Genomic DNA, 21,528 nt, shown 5'->3' with positions numbered 1-21,528 from the left:
AGTTGCCAAATTTTATTTTGTTACGGTTCAAATCGACGTGAAATTGCGTAAATGAAATCACCCTTTTGCTATGTATAGACCACAGCATTACAAAGTTTTGAATAAAGATCAAGGAGGGGGGGGGGTATCACAGGTTAATATTTTACGAATATCGCCAGCAATATATTTGTCTTAACCAACTACTTTCAAAGTTTTGTTCTTCTTACCATAAAGTTTTTGCTATATAGATATATATTATGGACTTATACTTTTTTCATTTTTATCTTTGTATCTTTGTGGCCTTATTTTTTTTACATTTTCATATTTCATATTTACTTTTAGGGATGGGCACTACTGGTTTTGGACTACCACAGCGAAGGGAAAAGACACGTACGTTCCTTCTATGATTTCAAAGACTATGTTAGTAATGCTATTTGCTTTAACAGCAAGCAAACAGTACTTCAAATTTAGCCAGGGCGATATTGTTAGTCAGGAGGCATATTTTCATTCTTAGGAGACTCTTTCGTGTCCTTCAGTAGCAAGCATTAATGGTTCGTCCCTTCCCAGGAGGCAGTGCGGTCGCGAGGATCCTCAAAGCAAGCAGTACGCATGCGCGAGTATCGCCATGTTGGAAATTCCGGCTGAAAGTGAGGCTGGTAGAGGTAGTAGTAACAACCTGTCAGGATGTCCTCTTGTCCAATAGCAATCATCGTCAGTGGAGCATCTCATGATTACGTTTGCAACACAGAGCCTCCTTATATCCAGAACGCCAGTTTCTAAGAAATAGCGGTCCCTTTTCCCACAGCATAATGGCAACTTGTGAGTGCAGTTAGCCATAAATGATCATCCATGTGTTTCACCCTGAGATGTTTAGCCCTTGTAACGTTCACATCCAATTCCTACCCTCACACTGCCTAAGCGATCGCGCCATCAGTAGCAATTGTTCCTAATATTTGTGATTTCAAGCTTGCTCGCACTGGTTGATGCATTTTTCACTGAAACGTCTTGTCCATTGCAGACTGTGTATCAGATCATCTCCGATGATGCCCGCACAATAGAATACCCAGTTTCTGTACATTTGGAGTCCCCATGCGTTGAGCATGGCCATTTCCTTTGCGTTCAGTCAGGAAAACCGGATTCAACGGCCAACAAGGTCCGCAGCTTCAAGCTTGTAGAAATCCAACAATCAGAGGAATTTTCCTTTGTCCAGCAGCTTGCCTCATCATGGCAACACAATTATCAGATCTTTATTTGACTACGAGACCCAACAAGAACAACAACAACAACGGACAGCATTGCCATCTGTAGACAGTGTCCAATACAACGCCGAAAATTACGTCACAGAAGACATCTTCGACGTTTACCAGAGGTGAATCTGTACGGTAACACACGATAGATCCGCGAGTCTACATTACAATCCACAGTCACGGACTGGACTGCGTTGTAAACTGTCCAGTGTATTATATCCATTTACGTGCATGGCGTGGAGCCAAGGAAACCTGTGACAAATTTCATGGACGATCTGGATGCGATTTGTTCACATTTTCCCTTTTGCAAAACCACGGAGATGTAACTTTTCACACATTCATCATCCCAAGGAGTTCATACCATCTTATAGTCACAGTCTCGTTTCGTAATGGCTCGGGTTAAGGAGGCTTGGGTTCAGCTTTTGCATCTTCAAGGTCATTGCCTTTATAGTTTCGTCGTCGTCGAGATCTGTTTCCACGTATTCCACCCGCGATCGCTCGGCAACCTTTTCTGAACATGTAGGTATAGGTGTTTGCGGTGGAGGTACTGGTGTTGTTGGTGTTTTGGGTTTGGGTGTTTCCTTGGCTGGTAACGTTGCAGAGCCGGACATGGTCGCTGTTGTGGGGACTTTTGGGGGTTCAGGGATGACCGGGGTCTTCGGTTTTGGTAAAGTGGTCGGTTTGGGCAGCGTGGAAGTCTCCTGGAGCTTCTTTTCTTCCTCTGCCTGCAAGAAATATTTAATATACATAATTGTATATAAATCACAATGACTTATGCTTTGAAAGGATTACAGAAATGACCATCACGATTTTCTTTCCGTCAAAAGCTAATTTTTGGTTATTATTCATTTGCAAACCCACATTACGACAATGCATGCCCAAGTGAAAAAAAATTAACTGCGACTACGTTGAGTAGTTAAGTAGTCACGTTGTATATAAAAAGGGTGGGCTCTCATGCTACTCTTTTTGCTTTGCAAGATTACAAACGCCTTTTATTGGGTCCACATTGCGACATAATGCTTACAGTTCATAATATCCCAGCACCATAAACTGTTTTATGAGAAACCTGCAGCTTGCTTTGCTAACACAAGTATTTGAATTAGTATCTTATAACCTTAATGTTAATCACTGTTCTTGTCACATGTATGTTTCCTATATCTCTTTCACATATACATGTGTCTTCCGCAAGCAAGTCCACGTACCTTTAGACTTGCGAAAAGAAAAGAATGTCAAGAAAACGTCAAACTTTACCTGAGCCTTTCTCTTGAGCGTGCCGACAGGTATGGTGCTGTACACGGTGACGTAACGGGACGACTTCATGTCATCGTCTGCAGAACACTGGGCGCCCCCTGTCTGCCCACCGGAGAGATGTCCTGGTTTGTAAATAATTCGTCAATGAATTAGGCATATAACATAGTTAACCATAGTCTTAACCTAGCTTTCTGTTAGAGTCCCATTTTGGGCAGTAGTTTGCGGGAACGAAACAATTGATATAAAAAGCAACAAAACACTTTGATATTATATATTTGTGTATAATTCTTGACACACACTTTTATCTTTCGTTCTCGCAAACAGCCCGGTCGAGCTCCGGTTTAAAAATGTGACCCTAGCATGAAGAGGAAATCTGATCACAAAAGATTAATCTACTTTCACAAACACCTAGTACACACATACATCACGGATGCATGTATAAAACATGTTTTTGAAATCATAAGGTGTGTAAATAAGCGGTTCATGAATTTCGACTTAATAACAGGCATGAAATAGTTATAGGAAAATCAATCATCAACTTCACACACACACACACACATTCACATACATTTACATACATATCACATACATGCACATCATATGTATCTACATCTGTATCTGTGTCTATGTAGCCGGTATAACCGCCATTCGGCGTAACACACCAGCTTCGCAGGCACGCGGCGCGGTAGCATACATATATAGAAATGTTTTGAAAGTATACGAGATCTTAATCACATTGTCTTTTTTCCAGCAAATTCAACGAATACACAATACTTTTTTCAAAGATATTTCAATCTATCATCTCAAAATGAATCTGCTAAGGCTAATATTTTCTCCTCCAAAATCGACCTTTAAAACTTGGTCAAAGTTGGCAACTTTGAAACACAAGAAGGTCAACAAGAAGGATGGATTCTCAAAGGCGTGACGCGACAACCACTATTTCAAGATAAACTCCTCCCATCGATATGATTGATGGTTCGTGTCCACCAATCAGCATCGTTGATTCGATCCGTTGTCCAATGATTGATGGTCCCCTGCTCCTGGTAATGATCTGGTTAGGATTCATGGCGACAATGGAACTGACGCTATCTTCCCTTGCATCGATTAGAAGCGGAAGATCAATAGTAGAGGTTAGGCAAGTTTATCAGACCATCCGTTGTGGAGCATGAAAGGACACAGAGTGATATTGAAATATCATCAAAGCCACCGGAACTTTCGACTTCGGGGGCTGTCACGTCCCTTTGGGATGAGACGGAAATATCGAGTCATCGGCTTTGTCTGCTTTGACATTGCAACTTCCTCTGGATACGACATTATAGGATTCAGAGGAAATGAAATATTGCCTTTTTGGATCATGAGAAATGATGATAATCGTAGTGATGCATTGTTTTGCCTTTATTGAAATATTTGAAAGATCTTTATACGGAGAAATATGTTATATGTTGTGTTTATGTTTATTTTGATATGGCACATTATAATTTTTAACAAGTTGGCATTCTGAGTTGAAGAAATGGGTATATTATTTATATTTCATATTTGCTTTGCCTGCATTCTCTTTCCTCACCACCATCTTTTTTCTAGCGCAATGTATCACGAGATTAAAAATGTTACAACGTCATCGATTATCCTCACGTTGAAAGGTTGCGCATGATTGGTTGGCGGTGTGCTTCAAATACTGCAGAAACATAACAGTATTTCAAGGTTGGGAAAAGCCTAATCGTAGTAATCAATTGAATAAGTTGTAGTATATCCAAATAAACAGCACCAGCCATTTTTGTTACGGTCTTTCAATTCACCAAATAGCAGTTACTGAAGCAACTTGATATGATTTTGGAAACGGTCAAACGTTTCATGTAGCATCCACTTCTTTTTGTCAGTGATACTGAGCAAGATTTCAAACAGCAGGTATTTCAATTGTTCCATGATGTAATTCCCCTATAGAATAAAGAGGAGACACACAAAATGATACATCCGGTACTAATTGCATTATCAATAAGATTGCCCGCTTGATAATGGCGTCCAGGTTTCATATCGTCCCTCTGTGGGGCCCATTGTCCCCTATAGCGTCAGGAGGACCTCTAATTTACAAGTCTAGCGGTGAGCAATCTGGGTAAGGTTATCTGCTATTATTCACAGGAGGTGACACTTCAATAATGCACACTTGGGCCTTTCTGCCAGCCGACAAAATGATTATTCTAAAGATGATATCGGCCTTACGTCTATCTGACGTGATTTGGCTGCAGTATAATTGATGTGGACGTTCCTACACAGACATTTGTGTCAGCGTAATTTCCCTTCATAGACACCGCTTCGCGCCGCCGGCCTCCCTTTAAATTACGTTATTGACAGTCTTATCCAATCCGTTCTCCCCACGTCTAATTCCGGCGGTTTAAAACTTCGATCCACCGCCAGTTATTACGCGCCAAGACATGCCTATTTATCAGCGCAACTGCCGAAATGTTAATCATCCCGCATTGGATGGAATAGAAATGTAATTAAGAAATCGATGGACGGTTCAGAATGGGTGTGCCCTTCTTCCAAAATACCTTGTGGTGGGGTCAGTCTGCTAAGGCCTTATTTAGTTCACAAAACATCGCCGTCTGGCCCACGGGAAAGGACCTTAAAGTCGACTTGTCTTTGCGAATGGTCGATACGAGTTAGAGTTCAGACGTCTAGAGCCGCTCTGCATCTTAAAAGCGTCGATGTCTGTGATGGCAGGCTGTAGCGATTATCCTTCCTTCATGTCAGAGTGGGGAGGGTTTAGGATATTTTCTAGAGGTTGTGTTGTCTATTCCAACCGATCATTTTATAATAATGGTTTACTGGTCAGAAATTACCCGTGCAATGGCATCCGGTGCTGAATTGCTGCAGGGTTTACAATCATATACTTAGTAATACACAACAGATACATATTTGCTCCAAAATTAATTTTCCTAACATAAGAATAGCTAAAATACAGCCCCTTGTCTAGAACTTAAACCAAATAAAAGATCATTGACCCTACAGTTGACCTTTGGTGAATGTGTAGGATAGTTGAGTCGCTGTAGCTTTCTACGCGCAATGAAATACAGTAGTCTTCCTAGACTGACTAGCAGTAGAGCCATTGGCCTGTAACTTCTACTGCATGCAGAAATGGGCGGCGTCGTAGTGGCACGGCAAGTTCACGACTGAGAGAGACTTAATTGCTTTTCCGATGGCGGAGGATATATGAACATAATCAAGGACAGTAAGGCCCGTGCAAGGTGGCAGCTAAACACAGCGTTTGTCAAAGAGTTGGACATTTTGGCTAAATCTTCTTCCAACACCATATACTAATCTAGTAATTCTAATAAAATGCATACCGCATACAAGTACGTCTCTACAATCTCCAATATTGACTAGGTCACCTTTCAATATATGACATTCCGATTTTACAAGTGTACGCTATTTACCTTTGATATGCAACCTTTTCTTTGGGCAAGGTGAGTATAGGGTGTCACCTTCATAGTTGGTAAGGTTAAAGATAGGTACATCATAGGATCCATTGTCCTTTCCAATGACATTTGTGATTTTCACTCGTGGTTCATAGGACTGGTATGTTTTATAGATCTTATTACCTCAGTAGAAAAATGAGCTATTGTTTGGGGCTGTCTGTGTGTCTGTCTGTGTGTGGGCGTTAGTGTTTTCGGATATTTGTGGCCAGTATAACTTTGTATGTAATGTATATAAGATTTGGTCTGTGCCTAGTTGTTGGGAAGACAAAGGTCAAGATCGATTTTGGCCCCTTGGTGTGTGACCTTGGTACTGCAGCAAAACTTCTGTCTTTAAAATCTTTTGTCCTTGACATACTGTGGTCTTGACTTTTTGGTGGCAGATGATTTTGTGCCCCCTTGCAGCTTGTGTGTTGTTGCATTGCCTTAACTACAACATAGGCATCCACTTCAATGATATAGAGAAGCATAACTGTATTCACATCACGTGCAAAGTGTAGCAAAATAGATTATACAGTCTTACTATATTGCAACATAAATGATATTTGATACCTCACACATTCTCAAAGTAAACGACTTAGTATAAAATTTGCTTGAAACTGGCTGCTTCTTGAAGTCTATAGAATATGAAATTTAAGTATCGCGCTGTTAGCTGGACTAATGAGGATACAACTCAACGTCTAAGCATTGAACTTGCCTAAACCAAACGCCTAAAGCGTCTCTGACAGGTTAGGTTGAACTTGAAGTCTATAAAAAGAATAAATAAGTATCGCACTGTCAGTCGAACTAACGTGAATGCATCTCAACGTCTCAGCACTGAACCTGCCTAAACCAAATGCCTAAAGCGTCTCTGACAGGTTAGGTTGAACTTGAAGTCTAAAAGAAAATAAATAAGTATCGCACTGTCAGCCGAACTAATGTGAATGAAACTCAACGTCTCAGCATTGCACCTGCCTAAACCAAACGCCTAACGCGTCTCTGACAGGCTAGGTTGAACTTGAAGTCTATAAAAAGAATAATTAAGTATCAAGCTGTCAGTCTCACTAATGTGCTTACAACTCGAGCGTAACAGTTGCGTTAAGACCTCATCCATCCAATGATAGCCTAATTGAATTGGGACGACGCCAACTTCCGTACCTTCATGCAGCTGTCCACGTCACCATTGATAAATGATTACGGCAACAGAGATGGTAATTTCAAAATAGGACTTAAACTGCAATATTGCTTAAGTTTATGAATATTAATAGGAACAAGTTTACGTCAACACAATTAAATTATTACATCAGCAGAGATGGTGATTTCAAAATAGGGCCAAACTAAAGCTACAATGTTGTTTAAGTTTATGAATATTGATAGGAACGAGTTTAAGTCAGCACCATTGAATAAAAAAGGCAGTAGGGATGGTGATTTCAAAATATGGCCAAAGCTACAATGTTGTTTAAGTTTATGGATATTGATAAAAACGAGTTTAAGTCAGCACCATTAAATGATTACGGCAGCAGAGATGGTGATTTCAAAATACGGCCAAAGCTACAATGTTGTTTAAGTTTATGAATATTGATAGGAACGAGCTTAATTCAGCACCAATAACTTATTACGGCAGCAAAGATAGTGATTTTAAAATAGGGCCAAAGCTGAAAAGTTGTTTTAGTTTATGAATATTAATAGGAACGAGTTTAAGTCAGCATCATTAAATGATTGCGGCAGCTGAGATGGTGATTTCAAAATAGGGCCAAAGCTACAATGTTGTTTACGTTTATGAATATTAATAGTAACGAGTTTAAGTCAGCATCATTAAATGATTACGGCAGCTGAGGTGGTGATTTCAAAGTAGGACCAAAGCTACAATGTTGTTTAAGTTTATGAATATTAATAGGAACGAGCTTAAGTCAGCATCATTAAATGATTGCGGCAGCTGAGATGGTGATTTCAAAATAGGGCCAAAGCTGAAATGTTCTTTACGTTTATGAATATTTATAGGAACGAGCTTAAGTCAGCATCATTAAATGATTACGGCAGCTGAGGTGGTGATTTCAAAAAAGGGCCAAAGCTGAAAAGTTGTTTTAGTTGGTGAATATTGATAATAACGAGTTTAAGTCAGCACCATTAGATGATAACGATAGTAGAGATGGTGACATTAAAATCAGGCCAATTTTAAGCTACAATATTGTTTAAGTTTATGAACATTGATAGTAACGAGTTTAAGTCAGCACCATTAAATGATTACGGCAACAGAGATGTCAAAATAGGGCCAAAGCTCCAATATTGCTTAAGTTTGTTTATACTGATAGGAGCAAGCCCAAGTTAGTACCAATAAAGGATTACGGAAGTACAGATGGTGAAATCAAAAGAGAGCAAACCTTCGCCAAATGATGTTTACTTTCACGAATGAAGTATTATAAAGGTTTCATTTTGATTATGCAAACAAAGTTATGTTTGTCATTGTATGAGTTGATGATCCTTACCCAAATAACACAAGTTGAGGTCAGGTCAAAGTATGGAAGTATATATTGGCAAAGGAGGCTAGTATTTTCTTATGATGTAGTTTGACTTTATGATTATTGATAGTAACATTAGTGATGGTGACAAGGATGAATTCTTATTTTAATGCAGGTAACAGTCTGGAAGGATGACTGCTAATTACTACGACAAGTTAATGGGATACCGTGCGAGACGGATTTGACGTTGTACACATAACAATTAGGTAGGTAGGTAGTCGACGTTTGTAACGTGTTAACGCAACGTCGGGGTCATACCGCCCCTTACGGGGTGACATACCCGTTCGTTGGCTGATACAAGACGGGGATGCGCCAGGTCTCCCGTCCGGGTGAATGGTGTAAATCACTGTATGGCTGATACGAGACGGAGGTTCACCAGGCCTCCATCCGAGTGATTTGTAGTGAATCACCAACTCCAGACAACTCAAGGGTTTAGACCATCGCACACCGGGGCATGCCCCTACTCTTTTTCGAAAGGTGTGGTGGGTTCTTTTACGTGCGTGAGGTGTGGGTCTCCCAAACACGGGACCTTCAGTTAACGTCCTATCCGAGGGACGTCCCTAACCAAAGCTTGGTACTCATTTACACATAACAATTAACCCACCATTACTTGTGTCAGTGGTTGGCTTCTTCACCATCGTCACGCATCCGGCCGGAAATGCTCCCATCTTGCCTTGCGTGCAGCCGTACCACCATCCGTCACTTCCGGTTTTCAGCACCTCCACCATGTCGCCGACTTTGAGCTTCAGCAACCCCGGCTCGTTGACGTCATAGGGTTCGATTGCCTTGGCAACACATTTCTCTGTGCCGGGAATGTATCGATGTTAGGTGCTAATATACTGTGTTTGCAATACCAATATTTCTAACGAGTTGAATGTAAGTGCGTGCACATCTGTTCGTTCTCATAATTCTTGCCAAATTCAGCAAGCAGTTGATGTCTTATTTCGACTAGTTAGTTAAAAGTTAAAATCCTCCCACACCCTAAGGTGTTTAGGGCGGTGCCCATCCCCGTTTCATAGCCCTGGGCCACACTGTGGTTCAATCACTGCAGCAGGGGGCTAGTCCACTGGCAGTATGTACCATTTTTATAAAGTCTTTGGTATGACTCAATGCGCCTCTTGTCTCGAGGTGTCCTACCCGGGAGTTGAACTCGGGCCTTCTGGTTCCAAGTAATCAGAACCAGATGTGGTAAGCAACAGATGCGCAGACCACTACACCACAGGGACACCCCCTTATTTCGAATAAGTTGCACCTTAGAATATGTTCAAAATGTAAGTTGTATATACCATTTCACAGAAAAAATGATATTCTTTGTCGAGAGGGGCCTGCATATTATTCCCGCTTCCAATGTCATTTGGTTATAGCTACTCAATCTCTATGTAACGCATGTTTTGATCGATTTATTAGATGTTACCACCGCATCTTGAAAACGTGCATGTTAAAAATCGATTTTCGCTGACTTTCGAAGGTTCACTTGGGGACGTGAGTTGGTACGATGAGATTCCTTCAGATGTAACCGTTAGGCATTGCTGATGAAATATACCCGTGGCTGTTGTACTAATCATCCTACGATATCTGCATTTTATTCTGCAATGCATTTGTCAGAGAACAACATTTTACTACTTTCCATAGTGGTTTCATTGTAAAGACTAATTTTTTGCTATCAAAGGCCTTTTTCAATTATATCACATCGCTACGGCATTATGTAGTAGTTTCTGCACTGATTTTCTTTGCTTACATAAACAATTCCGTTGCAAAAACTGTTGCGCTTAGTATAATGTGATGAAACGGGTAAAAAGTCGCATACATATTTTCTTGAAAACAATTTAAATTTAAAGTTAGCTTGAACGTTCATCTGAATTGGTGAGTTACCTAATGAGAAATAAACTGTTTTCCAACTCGACAGTTTCGACCGAATCACATTGCCTTCTTCAATCATCTGAAATAAAACGCGCGGACATGAGCTGTTTACGCAGAAATGACGTCAGCCTTAGGTCAAAGTTTGTCGGAAGTCGGTACCATCCCCCGTCCCAGTTGATAGAAGGTATCATATTTTACCTGATAGCAGACTTGTTGTAGAGTAACTGTCCCTTGACATGGTTGTCCCCGGGCTGATCTCTTTGGTCGTCATCTCCATCTCGGCGTCTGTGATTGGTGGAACGATGCTGACCAATCGGCACTGCGTGTGGTTCTCGTGATTGCGGTCCTTCCGGCAGACCACCAGCGCGCCGAGGAGAAGGACCGTGATGACCAGAACGCCTCCCGCGGCCGCTCCGGCGAAGATGGCGATCCGGAATAGCGGCCATGTTTCCGTTGACGTCTTCTCCACCTCCTCTGGATCAGGAATAGTCACAGGCGAAACTAAGCAGGAGATGAGTAGCAAGCGTGTTAGTTGAAAGGAATGGCCAACAAGCAAACAAACAAACAAACAAACAAATACTTAGGTAGTGGACAGCCTCAAGCCAACCGTAGGCACGTATGCCACCACTTCAGAAAGGACGCTGTAGCCGCATAGTTTAGCCTCCATAGCAGGCTCTAACAGGCCTTTTTGGGGGGCTAAATAATACATTTTTTGCAGCCAGCCCGTAACCATCAGCCACCCTGTAACTAGTTACAGGGTGATGGTTACGGGCTGGCTGCAAAAAGTGTATTATTTACCCCCCCCCCCCCCAAAGGGCCGGTTAGAGCCTGCTATGGAGGCTACGCATAGTTCTCGTTTAGAACTTTATTCAGATCTCTCAGATATTTTACCACAGTGTGGCTTCTTCAGTGGAGCTTGAAACTGAGTGTGGGCTTGAATAAAGTTTGTAAACGAGAACTATGCGGCTACAGCGTCCTTTCTGAAGATATGGCATAAGTGCGTATGGATGACTTGAGGTTGTCCACTAGTTCTACCTAAACAAGCAAACGCTTACAGCATGTGTTAGTCTTGTAGCAAGTGAACAGCACAGTTTCTATACCAGTATGAAATCATATTTTTATTGTAAAGCCCAAATCAAAATTTGTAGAGCAGTGCTGTTATTCTGACATTGTTGTAATGAAAAGAAAATTGCCGCAGGCCCAATTTGCTTATCATTAAGCGAAAACTAATGAGCTGTTTGTCGCAAAGATAAGACAAAATATTAATCTGAAAATATAGTTAAGCTGTTCTTATTGCGGATTATGAATACCAGCAATCGCATTCGGCAATTCAATTCCATCAGTGTGTTAATTAGAACAAGGAACATAGCGGAAGTAACCTTATCAAGTGTGAACTGCATCTGAATCTTACAATCCAGAATTGATCAGTCAAATTTAGTCAGCTCATTTGCAAGTTCTACGCGGTAAACCTTTTCATGTATCGGTTTGTGTTACTAGATTAATTAATTGATTATGTAAACCCTAATTACTTGTTCCAGTTGGAACGTGCTGGGATGAAATGTACCGAAGGTTTGGAGCTGCCCAAGTCCTACTTACCCCTGCTCCGCAAGGAGGCGGGGGAGGCAGGAAGATCTTCACAAGTCTCGACCTAGTCTCGTGTTCTCGCGAGACTAGGTCATTCCGTGATCAAGATGTACAGTACACATCGAAAATTTGGAGGTGCGTATCTCGTTACCTTTTCTAAGTCACTGTTTGAGGAATATTCTTGTAACTGTTATTACACGTGACTGATGAATCTCTTCAACGATGCCGGTGAGATGTTATTGATTATTTTACTTACCTGTGTGCCAATTCATCTAAAAGGCTGTATGATATACCCAATATGAGCTGCTTTTACGTATTCTATCTTTAGTTCTACACACAATTATATTCCCGTTATTAACAGCAAGATGTGTGCATTCCATATTATATCATATATCATATATCAGCTTCTTACCTGGAATCTTTTTAGCCTTGATCACAGTTACAGAAAGAGACTTGAGGTCCTGGGTTCCAATCCCGTTCCAAGCCGCACAAGTGTAGTCCCGTGTATCGTTCAACGTCAAAACCGGTAGAGTCAGTACGGCCATCTCCAATATGTAGTATCCTATGGTCGTCAGGAGAGGCCCTGTTTGTGCGGAGCGATACCATGTGATATTCGGAGGTGGGTTTCCCTCCGCTTGACAAAATAGGTCCAGGTTCCTGCCCTCCTCTATGGTAACGGCAGTAGAAATATTTGTAACCGCTGCTGGATCTGCAGATGAACAGAACAGGACCTCGTTCGAAAAATACATACATTTCAAGAAAGTATAGGATATTATTATCATGTCACAGTGTTCTCGCCAGGCCTTTTCAGCAAAGGGCCCCCGATGCTGTGATCTTGACCCCCGATGCTGTGATCTGGACCCTGATGCTGTGTTTCAATGAGCATGGGGGTGTTTCTTTCTGGGAAGAACATTCATAAAACTTATAAAAAGCTCATATTTGCAGCAGCTGGTTTTATCACACTGAACGAACTGCCACACCTAACAGTTGCACTTCTGACTTTCAGTGTTGTTTCAAGCTATCTAGTGAGGAATTGATGAAGGTTAGACATCCAGGTAATAAGATACACCATCTAGTGATGATGCTCATACAGTGATGAGAGTTTCACTCTAGGACATACAACGTTAGTATCCTCCCAAACCATAAGGTGTATAGGGCGGTGCCCATCCCCGTTTCATAGCCCTGGGCCACACTGTGGTGCAATCACTGTAGCAGGGGGCTAGTCCACTGGCAGTGGAGTGTGTTTAACTTCCATACTGTTTCAGAAGTATGTACCATTTTTATAAAGTCTTGGCAGGCCTCGAAATTAACTTTTTCACCTGGTGTCCCAACGTGGTATGACTCAATGCGCCTCTTGACCAGAGGTGTCCTACCTGGGGCTTGAACTAGAGCCTTCTGGTCCAAGTAATTTGAACCAGATGTGTGTGCTTGCTATCATATCGTTTCGTCATCATCCTACAACTATCTTTGGGTGGCAATCGTAACCACAAACCTCAGCGAGTTAAACCTGTCTGCCGTTCTATAACCACCACAATTACATATTACCGATAAGTATCATTGAAAGAGCAATGTGATATAAATGGGAACAATAAGCAGGAAGGCATATTTTTCCAAAGCCTGCAATATTTAAAGCAATTATCTCATCATCCAATGGGTGGTGACCCCATTACTGAGGACAGGATGTTGCAGACATGGGAGGAAACCAGTCATTAGATTGTCTGGGGAATATGATTGGAAAATATCGCTACGCCAGTGCAATACGACAGGTCCGCAGGAAATGCCAAGGGACCATGATTATAATCTGTTATTATCCACAATAGATGATAGCAATAGAAAATGATAGAATTTCGTAATGACTATTGAATAATGAATGGGAGGGGGGGGGTGGAGGACGCATATGCAGGACGGACTGGGGGTGGGGATACGCCAATGTGGTTAAATCATCTTTATTTGGTACATGATGAATAAAATACAGTCAATTCTAAAACGCATAGGTCAGCACTATGCATCACGACACTTCATGAAGAGAGCGTAAGGTAGAAAAACAAATACAATTTGCTAGGTGCATGTGAAAAGTTCTACCAGTAAATATATCTTTTAAAAAACAGTTTACGTTTTTGAGATGTTTACATCGTGCTACTTCATACATAAAAAAAAGAATTCTCACAGCAAAATCTTTAACCGTGCTGTGCAGTCACATACAGGCGTGTTTCTGGCAAAGCAGATTACATTTGACAAAGTAACACTTTCCTAGTCTGCTTCTTATTGAAATGCTCCATTACCTTGCTACCACCATGTTTAACGACATAGGTAATCAAACGTGAATACATTCCTCTTATTCAAGCATAAGGCCAATATACCGACCAGGTAAATTATAAAATCAATCGATAAAGAAATCCATAAATCGACCAAAATTTGAGACAATCATTTGATGAAGGGAGAGATAATGAAGGTATGTTTTGTGTGACCTATTTTTCTAAAGGCAAGCTTTCTCCTTACCATCCTTAAATCGATTTTAACTTAAGTTTTATATCTGGACACAGGTTGGGAGATAAATCTAGATTTACAACCAATAATGACCAAATCAAATCTCGTCTCTTTGCATCAAGTCTGTTATAAATACCGCAAAGGTCAAAGATTTACGCACAGCTTTAAATGGTCATTGCATTGAGGTATGTGGACACGGTTAAATTTTTTTTAAGGTTGGAGAATTGTTAGAGGCCTGTGTTAAGTTTTGACGACCGACGTTAGGCGCTAAAGGGTTAAACATAATCGAAGTGAAAGAACAGTGTTTGAATGTTACCCAAGGCGGTCTCACTTTTATTACATATGAATTCCCATTTCTTGGTGCATCTTATGCAACATCATCCCAATCGTTTTGTTGGATTCATATTGCACCTTATAGCCGAATACACAAAACATATAGCTATATAAAAAGGAAAATTGATATCTTATAATTTTAGAGAACTACCTTCCTCATTGTAATTGACAGTTATACGGTGCCTTGATTTTTATAGCTAAGTTGTTTCATAATGTTTCTATCAAATTTAATTACTGAGGGTTTCGACCAAACCGGACATGGTGTAGTAAAAAAAAAAAAAGATCAGTATCAACAAGACCATAGTCCAGGTCAAACAAAACAAAAACGGAAGTTCTACTGCAGTACCAAGGGCACATACCAGGGGGCCCAAAATCGACCTTGAGGTTCGTCTTCCCAACATACTAAATATCATCACAATCTGTCCAGGTTCTTGAGTTACGTTGGCAACACAAATCCGGAAACACAAACATACATACAGACACACACACATGCAGAGACACACCCAGACACACCCAAAACAATAACTCCATTTTTCATAGAGATGAAACTTCCCGATAAGTGTGAACTTGGAAATGACCTTGTATCTTCAACATCCGTGCCAACGGCAAGGTTAGCGAAGTCCCTAGATTACATATTCATTGCGCTGGCCCATCATTCCCCCCGAGGCCCGTCAGACTCGTAACATATGGGTCGATAGATGGAATTACACAAGCGATATTAAACTTGCTGCTTCATGATTAAAGGCAAGGACCTTTCGATTTCCCTAACAATCTAAAGTGTCATTTGGGGGACGTGGCTGCCCTTTTGATCAATATGGATCTAATAAAGTACATGCACGTGTATTGGTCAATGGGATGATGGCCAATGGACAAAACTGTCTCATTACTGGGACAATATGCTGCATTATGTAGAGCATTCGTGTACTCAGACTAGTTGGCAACCCGGTTGTTTTTATACATGTTACTAACCTTAGGCAGTTTTCTGATATTCACGGAGTTGAGAAATCTCAGTGTTATTTCTCTACATTCCCGGTTCAAGTAAGGAAGTTTTTACTATGATATTACTATGATATTACATGATGATTCATGTTGTAAAACTGTTCATCACGTAGAAAATGGATTCAAACTACTGTCCAATTCAATTATGTGCCACCATTGATATTCTTTTGGAATAAGATATATACCCGGGACAAGACTCAATGCTTTACACCAATCACCATGGAAACCGTACATGCCAATGAACAACTATGGTAGTGATACGTTGATGAATGTTAGACATCCAGGTAATAAGATAAGCCAAAAATAGTTACTCAAGCAACTGGATAAAATTTTGAAACAGACGTTTCAGACTACTATGGTAGTGACCTTGCTTAATCTTATTGCTTGATCAGAAAACACCACTTCTTCAAACGAAGCATAGAACGGTTACTATCATCTTGAGAACCATGACATTTACCAACACGGAGGCAAGAAACCTCGAAGGACATTAAACGAGGACACCGCCGATGACTTATTCAGAATAATTACGGGGGAGGTGGGAGCTCTTTTCCCAGGTCAAGTCTGCTTTATTACTGTGATCCCCAAACTTCGTAGTCATTGTCATTCGGCTGAAGTTTATGACCGACACTCTTGCCACCGGTGCTTTGGAGATAATTGAAAACGGTGAAATATGGGACGTTTTGCTGTTTCAGACATAAAACCTCGTGAGGCAACATTAGTATTAATAGACACCAGCCGAGCTATGTATTGAAGGTAGCGATAGCACCTCACGTAGGGTTAGTACGTTTATCTTCATGCACATTAATACATCCTCTACGTCAGAAGCCAATATCTAATCACAAGAACATATTGCTCCCACGTAGGAACAATTAGCGTCATACACAATAACGGAGAACATGACCAAAAAAGGCAGCAGTTGGCCTTGATATAAAGCGCAGTTGCGTTCATGCTGTCATGATATACGACTGTAGCATACCTTAGTATGTAATTATTGAGGATCATCTGGGGGTAACGAGCGGCGCTGACAACGGAATTATTCCTCAGGATTTCCGGTGATGTATAAGGAAACATAGTTTGTCTAACAGACTGGCTTAAGAAAGACAAAGCGTAGAAGACAAAGGCGTGGCACTGTCTTGGTTACGTCTCGAAAATATCATTGTCATCTCTTAATAAGTAGAATTAACCCTCTTGTAAAGACCGGAAGCTTAGTATCCAATTCATTGAACGATAGATGATTCCGGTGCGTTGTATTCAATGTGAATAAGTAACAGCAGTGAAGCACAAGTTACCAAAAACTGACGTAGATATGATGATATAATATAGTGATGATTATATATGATAAGATATGTTGATTAACGTAAATATGACTTGTAATTAGTCCACTATTTGACTGCATTTCTGTTCTACCTCGTCTTTTTACTTTTTCACCTTGAAATCCAATATGGCGGCTCATCGAGCATGCGCAGTGCGCTTCTCTTTCCACGTAATAGAGTATAATCGTTACATGAACACAAGGTTAAGTCGAATGACGTTCCCGCTACTCTTTATTATGGACAAAGTCAATTTTTCATTGGACAAAGTCAATTTTTCACTTCTATGCATCACCTCTAGTCACGCCCTGTCAGAAGTAGCTCAGAAGATTAAAAACCAAATCTAAAATCTCATGGACTTACCTTGAACTTTAAGTACCAAAATCGATATCTTATGATTTTCTTCATGACAATCTGTCAAAAACGTCTCCCCATACTCATCTGTTATCCAATACCTGACTGCCACATCAGAAGGGAGATCTCGCTTAGCCTTCATATTTCGGCGTCATATTTCTGAGCACTTGAACGTCGATGACATTAAAAAGTGCGATCGAAGCAGCAAGACCGGCGTAAATATGACACTTTAATCCAATAATTACGTGAACTCGACGCTGCACGTGTAATTGATCCTCCTGCCCATAAAAGGGAGCGAGGTATTCATCCCTCGGTAAGTGACGGATTAACCGTCAATAACGTAAATGAGCCGATAGTTTTATTTCCACGCACGGTAACGGCGAATAGATGTCCTTCATACGTACAGTCTATGCATGGACAGACTAGGGATTTCTTATCGGTCTGAAAATTCAATTTCACTCACGAAGTAACATTTCCTAATTACTCGCACAGCGAAGCGAATGCGCTTTACTAATTACAGACCGAATACCTGCGAACAACGCGGTTGATAGCAGGCATCGAAAAGATACATGTAAGATCTTGTGTCGACACTCACTCAATGAATAACAATAAAATCAAACGGATACTGCGTTATCAAAAGTTGTAGATAAATGAATGAGATCGAAAATTTACATGTAAGATCTTGTGTCGACACTCACTCAATGAATAACAATAAAATGATAAAATCACACGTGCGTTATCACAAGTTGAACAAGTTTGCATTCCAATGTAGTAGTGGAAGGGCTAGCAACCTCTCCCTGTAAAATATGACCTGCCACCGAAACAGTAAGGAAACTTGCCACTAGGCACTACAATGGTCCGAACGAACGATTCTTTTGTAGCAGGGGTCCGAGCTAATGTGTCACGTAGAGTCGAATCAATGATTTTGATAGCCTGGTCCCAGTCTATAGGGGTCGGCTTAGGGGTGTTTTACCGGGCCCAGTCTTACCAATTTAACCCAAGGCCGTAAACCAACACCCCGAGCGGGCTAAGCTGTCTGGGCGGGCGGGGGTCACTCCCAGCGCCGTAGAGATATCGGAAAGCCACCGAGGGTATAGTTTCCAGGCTATGGTTTTGAGGGCTCATCGATGAGTTTACATCGCCGGTAATCTATACGGCGAAATTGCATTATATATTGACGTGACCGAGAGGGGTAGAAGGTGCTGCAGGTTGGTGTAGATTGATTTTGGGTTCGATAGCCGCTCCAGGGCACCCTCTGCCTTGCAGGTGATACCTCATTCTGGTACTGATTGACCTTTATAACAAGTGGGGTCACTATGCACTACGCGGCCGAAGACTGAATTAAGGTGTTACTGTCTTTAAATGAACTCATCTGGACTTAAAGGCAACTAAAGCAATATTAGTGCCCGAAAATCAGATTTTTGAAAGTCAATTTATTTAGTCATTTTTATACATGATTAGTTCAAACAGCATTATCACAATGTATAGAGACGTCCATGATGCAAAAATGTGACGTCACTGTGATGTGAGAACTCACTGAAAGTTGTGACCGGAGTTTTTGTAGGCTCATGAAACTAAGGGGATCATCATACATCACGATTTTGCGTGGTTTTGAAATGCTCTAAGTATGAAGTTATTACGCAAATATCCTAAACAATGTTAGTAACTATCACAACCATAAAGATTTCAGCATTTTTCTATTTCTATTTTTTGGGCCCTAATGTTGCTTTGGTTGCCTTAAAGAAAAGGAATAGGACACTTCAATCCGAACGACTTGGCGAAACAATGCTGATGGTTAGATTTTAACTAAGTATTGTGTATCGAGTGGACTGATGAAATTTGGGTTCAAAATGGCGGACCAAAAGTCTAACGTAGAAATAAATAGCGCAACATTGGCAGCAGACTAAATTCGCATCAGACAGTAACGAATAGTTCTGCAATCAATTCCCTTATCTAAGGTAAATCCCGCCAACGACACACAATGATTGGAAACATTCAATAATGCGGAAGTGTAATTGCGCGGGGATGGCAAAATGATCCTGAAAGAAATTTAACGATTGATGGATGCGTAGATCTTTTTCTTCGATTGACTTTGGTGGAGGGGGATGTTTTGTGACCTGGGGACAACAAATACAGTTGGCTTTAGAATATCATGGAGTGGTCATGTCTGTAGAGGTGGGAGGGGGTGTAATTGCAATAACCTGATTTTCATAAATACTTACATAACACTTCAACGATGACAGAGTCCGACGAAACTCCTCCTATATGCACGGCAACACAGCTGTAATTCCCATTGTCCCTTGCGCGAGTCACATCCGGGATACGGAGGGACAAACTACTGCTGCCCCCCGTGTCATCAAGTAGTACGGTCCTAATGGAACCGAGGCTCGAATCGTCGAGCTTGACGCCATCTTTAGTCCAGTAAGCGGGTTGAACCAAGGCACTAGAGTTCAGCACCGTGCAGTTTATAATTGCAGAAGTCCCTTCGATAACTTGGACGGGATATCCGGCGTAATCTATTGAAACACTTGGCGGGACTAAGGAGAGAACAAAAGAGACGGAGCGAATTAATATCCTCCCTATTGCTTTTTCTATTCCATAAAAGAAATCAGGCTCTGTAGCGAAACATTCGATTTTGGTTATTACCTTCTATGGACCCATGGGGGTTTGGTCAGATATTACTTTTCATAATGTTGTAGTCCAGTAGCCATGTCGAAAAAACAAGTTGCCTAATATATGCTATGGACTGCGATACTTAAACCAACATGTTACTTACATACATACAATGAAATATGTATGTGACCAAACTGTATGTTTTGCCATTGTTGTGACCTGTACCTGTACTAAAAATGTACAATAAAGGTCTTCATTCAAATTCAAAATACATAGAGTAGCGTTCATGTTGAAAAAATGGAAGATTATTGCAACATTATAAAACATATAATATTATCAATATACAAAATATATTTATTTTGTAAAAGGTACGTAACATCGTGCAATATTGGGACAGTTAGATTAAGCTGGAATTAGCCTCAAACGTCTAAGTTTGTCCTTTTCCCAGACCCAGAGTATATCTTTGCAAATATCCCTTTTCCCCTCAATTCTGGAGTTAAAAACCCCAAGACACCGGCCTACACAACGTATTGAAGATACGCAAGACTAGGAAGACTTAATTGCCGAATATTTCCTTCTTGTGAGATGATTGAAAGGCTTATGAACAAACTGCCGCCAAGAGCCGGAAATATCTTAAGATGGCGCCGTTCAATAATAAGTTATTCGCTCTTGGGAAGGGGATTAACGCTTCGTTAGAGAACTCCATTATTCAGGAGAATGTATTTTTCAATCAATGCATATCATTATCACCACTCGTTTTTCAGGATTATTTGATTGCAGCTTTGCCTTTTTGTTCCCAAGCAAATAACCGTGAAATATAGTTTGATGTTATCATTACGCCATCTTTGATTTAGATTAGCGTAGCGTACTCATTTGTGTCTGGTTTATTTCTCCGATTGAATGTTATTTCCTCAGGGCAACACATTTTGCTCTGTATGTTAATGGTTATATGCGATTGATTACGTTATCAGGAGCAAATATTGTCTGAATGTCTTCATTTATGTACATATCCTTAATCCTCATTTCATGTCTTTCCTCTATGTATGTGTGAGATCAGCAAATATTGACTGTATGTCTCCATTTATGTATGTAACCTTTCTTCATTTAAAGGGCATACGACACTAAAATACAACATTTTCTTATTATCTGAAATAGAAATAGCATCATTGAAGGAATGTAAACGTTTAAAACAAATACACACGCTTCTGATGTTATCTTACATTGAACAATCAGAAACCATACTTCCATGGATCCAGCTCTTTATTCTTACCTGATCTTCTCACCAGGTCATTACATTAATCAGTGACTAATGCCCATTCATGACGTCACAATGAACACGGTAGCCGGTTCGGAACCTTACACCACGGCTTGTGAAAAACATTATTTGATGAGCAAACAGTGCTTAATTATGGTGATAACATTTGATTAAATATCTATTTTGCTTTCCAAAATAACGTTCTTTCCGAGCCACAGTGCAAAGTTCCAAATCGGCTGCCACGTTCATTGTGACGTCATGACTGGGCAAATCACCGATTAATGTAAT

At 40.7% G+C, this 21,528-nt stretch overlaps 1 protein-coding gene across 2 annotated transcripts in view; it reads right to left on the bottom strand.

Moving 5' to 3' along the window:
* The window catches only part of LOC136420676 (uncharacterized), an 88,475-nt gene continuing 66,947 nt past the window's right edge, over positions 1-21,528 (bottom strand). For both annotated transcript variants that reach the window (XM_066407745.1, XM_066407746.1), the window contains exons 5-10: positions 19,595-19,909; positions 12,302-12,598; positions 10,504-10,806; positions 9,050-9,247; positions 2,478-2,599; positions 1-1,951 (exon numbers count right to left, since the gene is read on the bottom strand). In XM_066407745.1, the coding sequence (XP_066263842.1) occupies positions 1,598-1,951; positions 2,478-2,599; positions 9,050-9,247; positions 10,504-10,806; positions 12,302-12,598; positions 19,595-19,909 (1,589 nt within the window). In that variant the 3' untranslated portion in view covers positions 1-1,597. The remainder of the gene's footprint in view (positions 1,952-2,477; positions 2,600-9,049; positions 9,248-10,503; positions 10,807-12,301; positions 12,599-19,594; positions 19,910-21,528) is intronic.

The sequence above is a fragment of the Branchiostoma lanceolatum genome, chromosome 15 (assembly GCF_035083965.1).
Source record: "Branchiostoma lanceolatum isolate klBraLanc5 chromosome 15, klBraLanc5.hap2, whole genome shotgun sequence".
Classification (NCBI taxonomy): Eukaryota; Metazoa; Chordata; class Leptocardii; order Amphioxiformes; family Branchiostomatidae; genus Branchiostoma; species Branchiostoma lanceolatum.
This window is presented reverse-complemented; position numbering and strand designations above follow the sequence as displayed.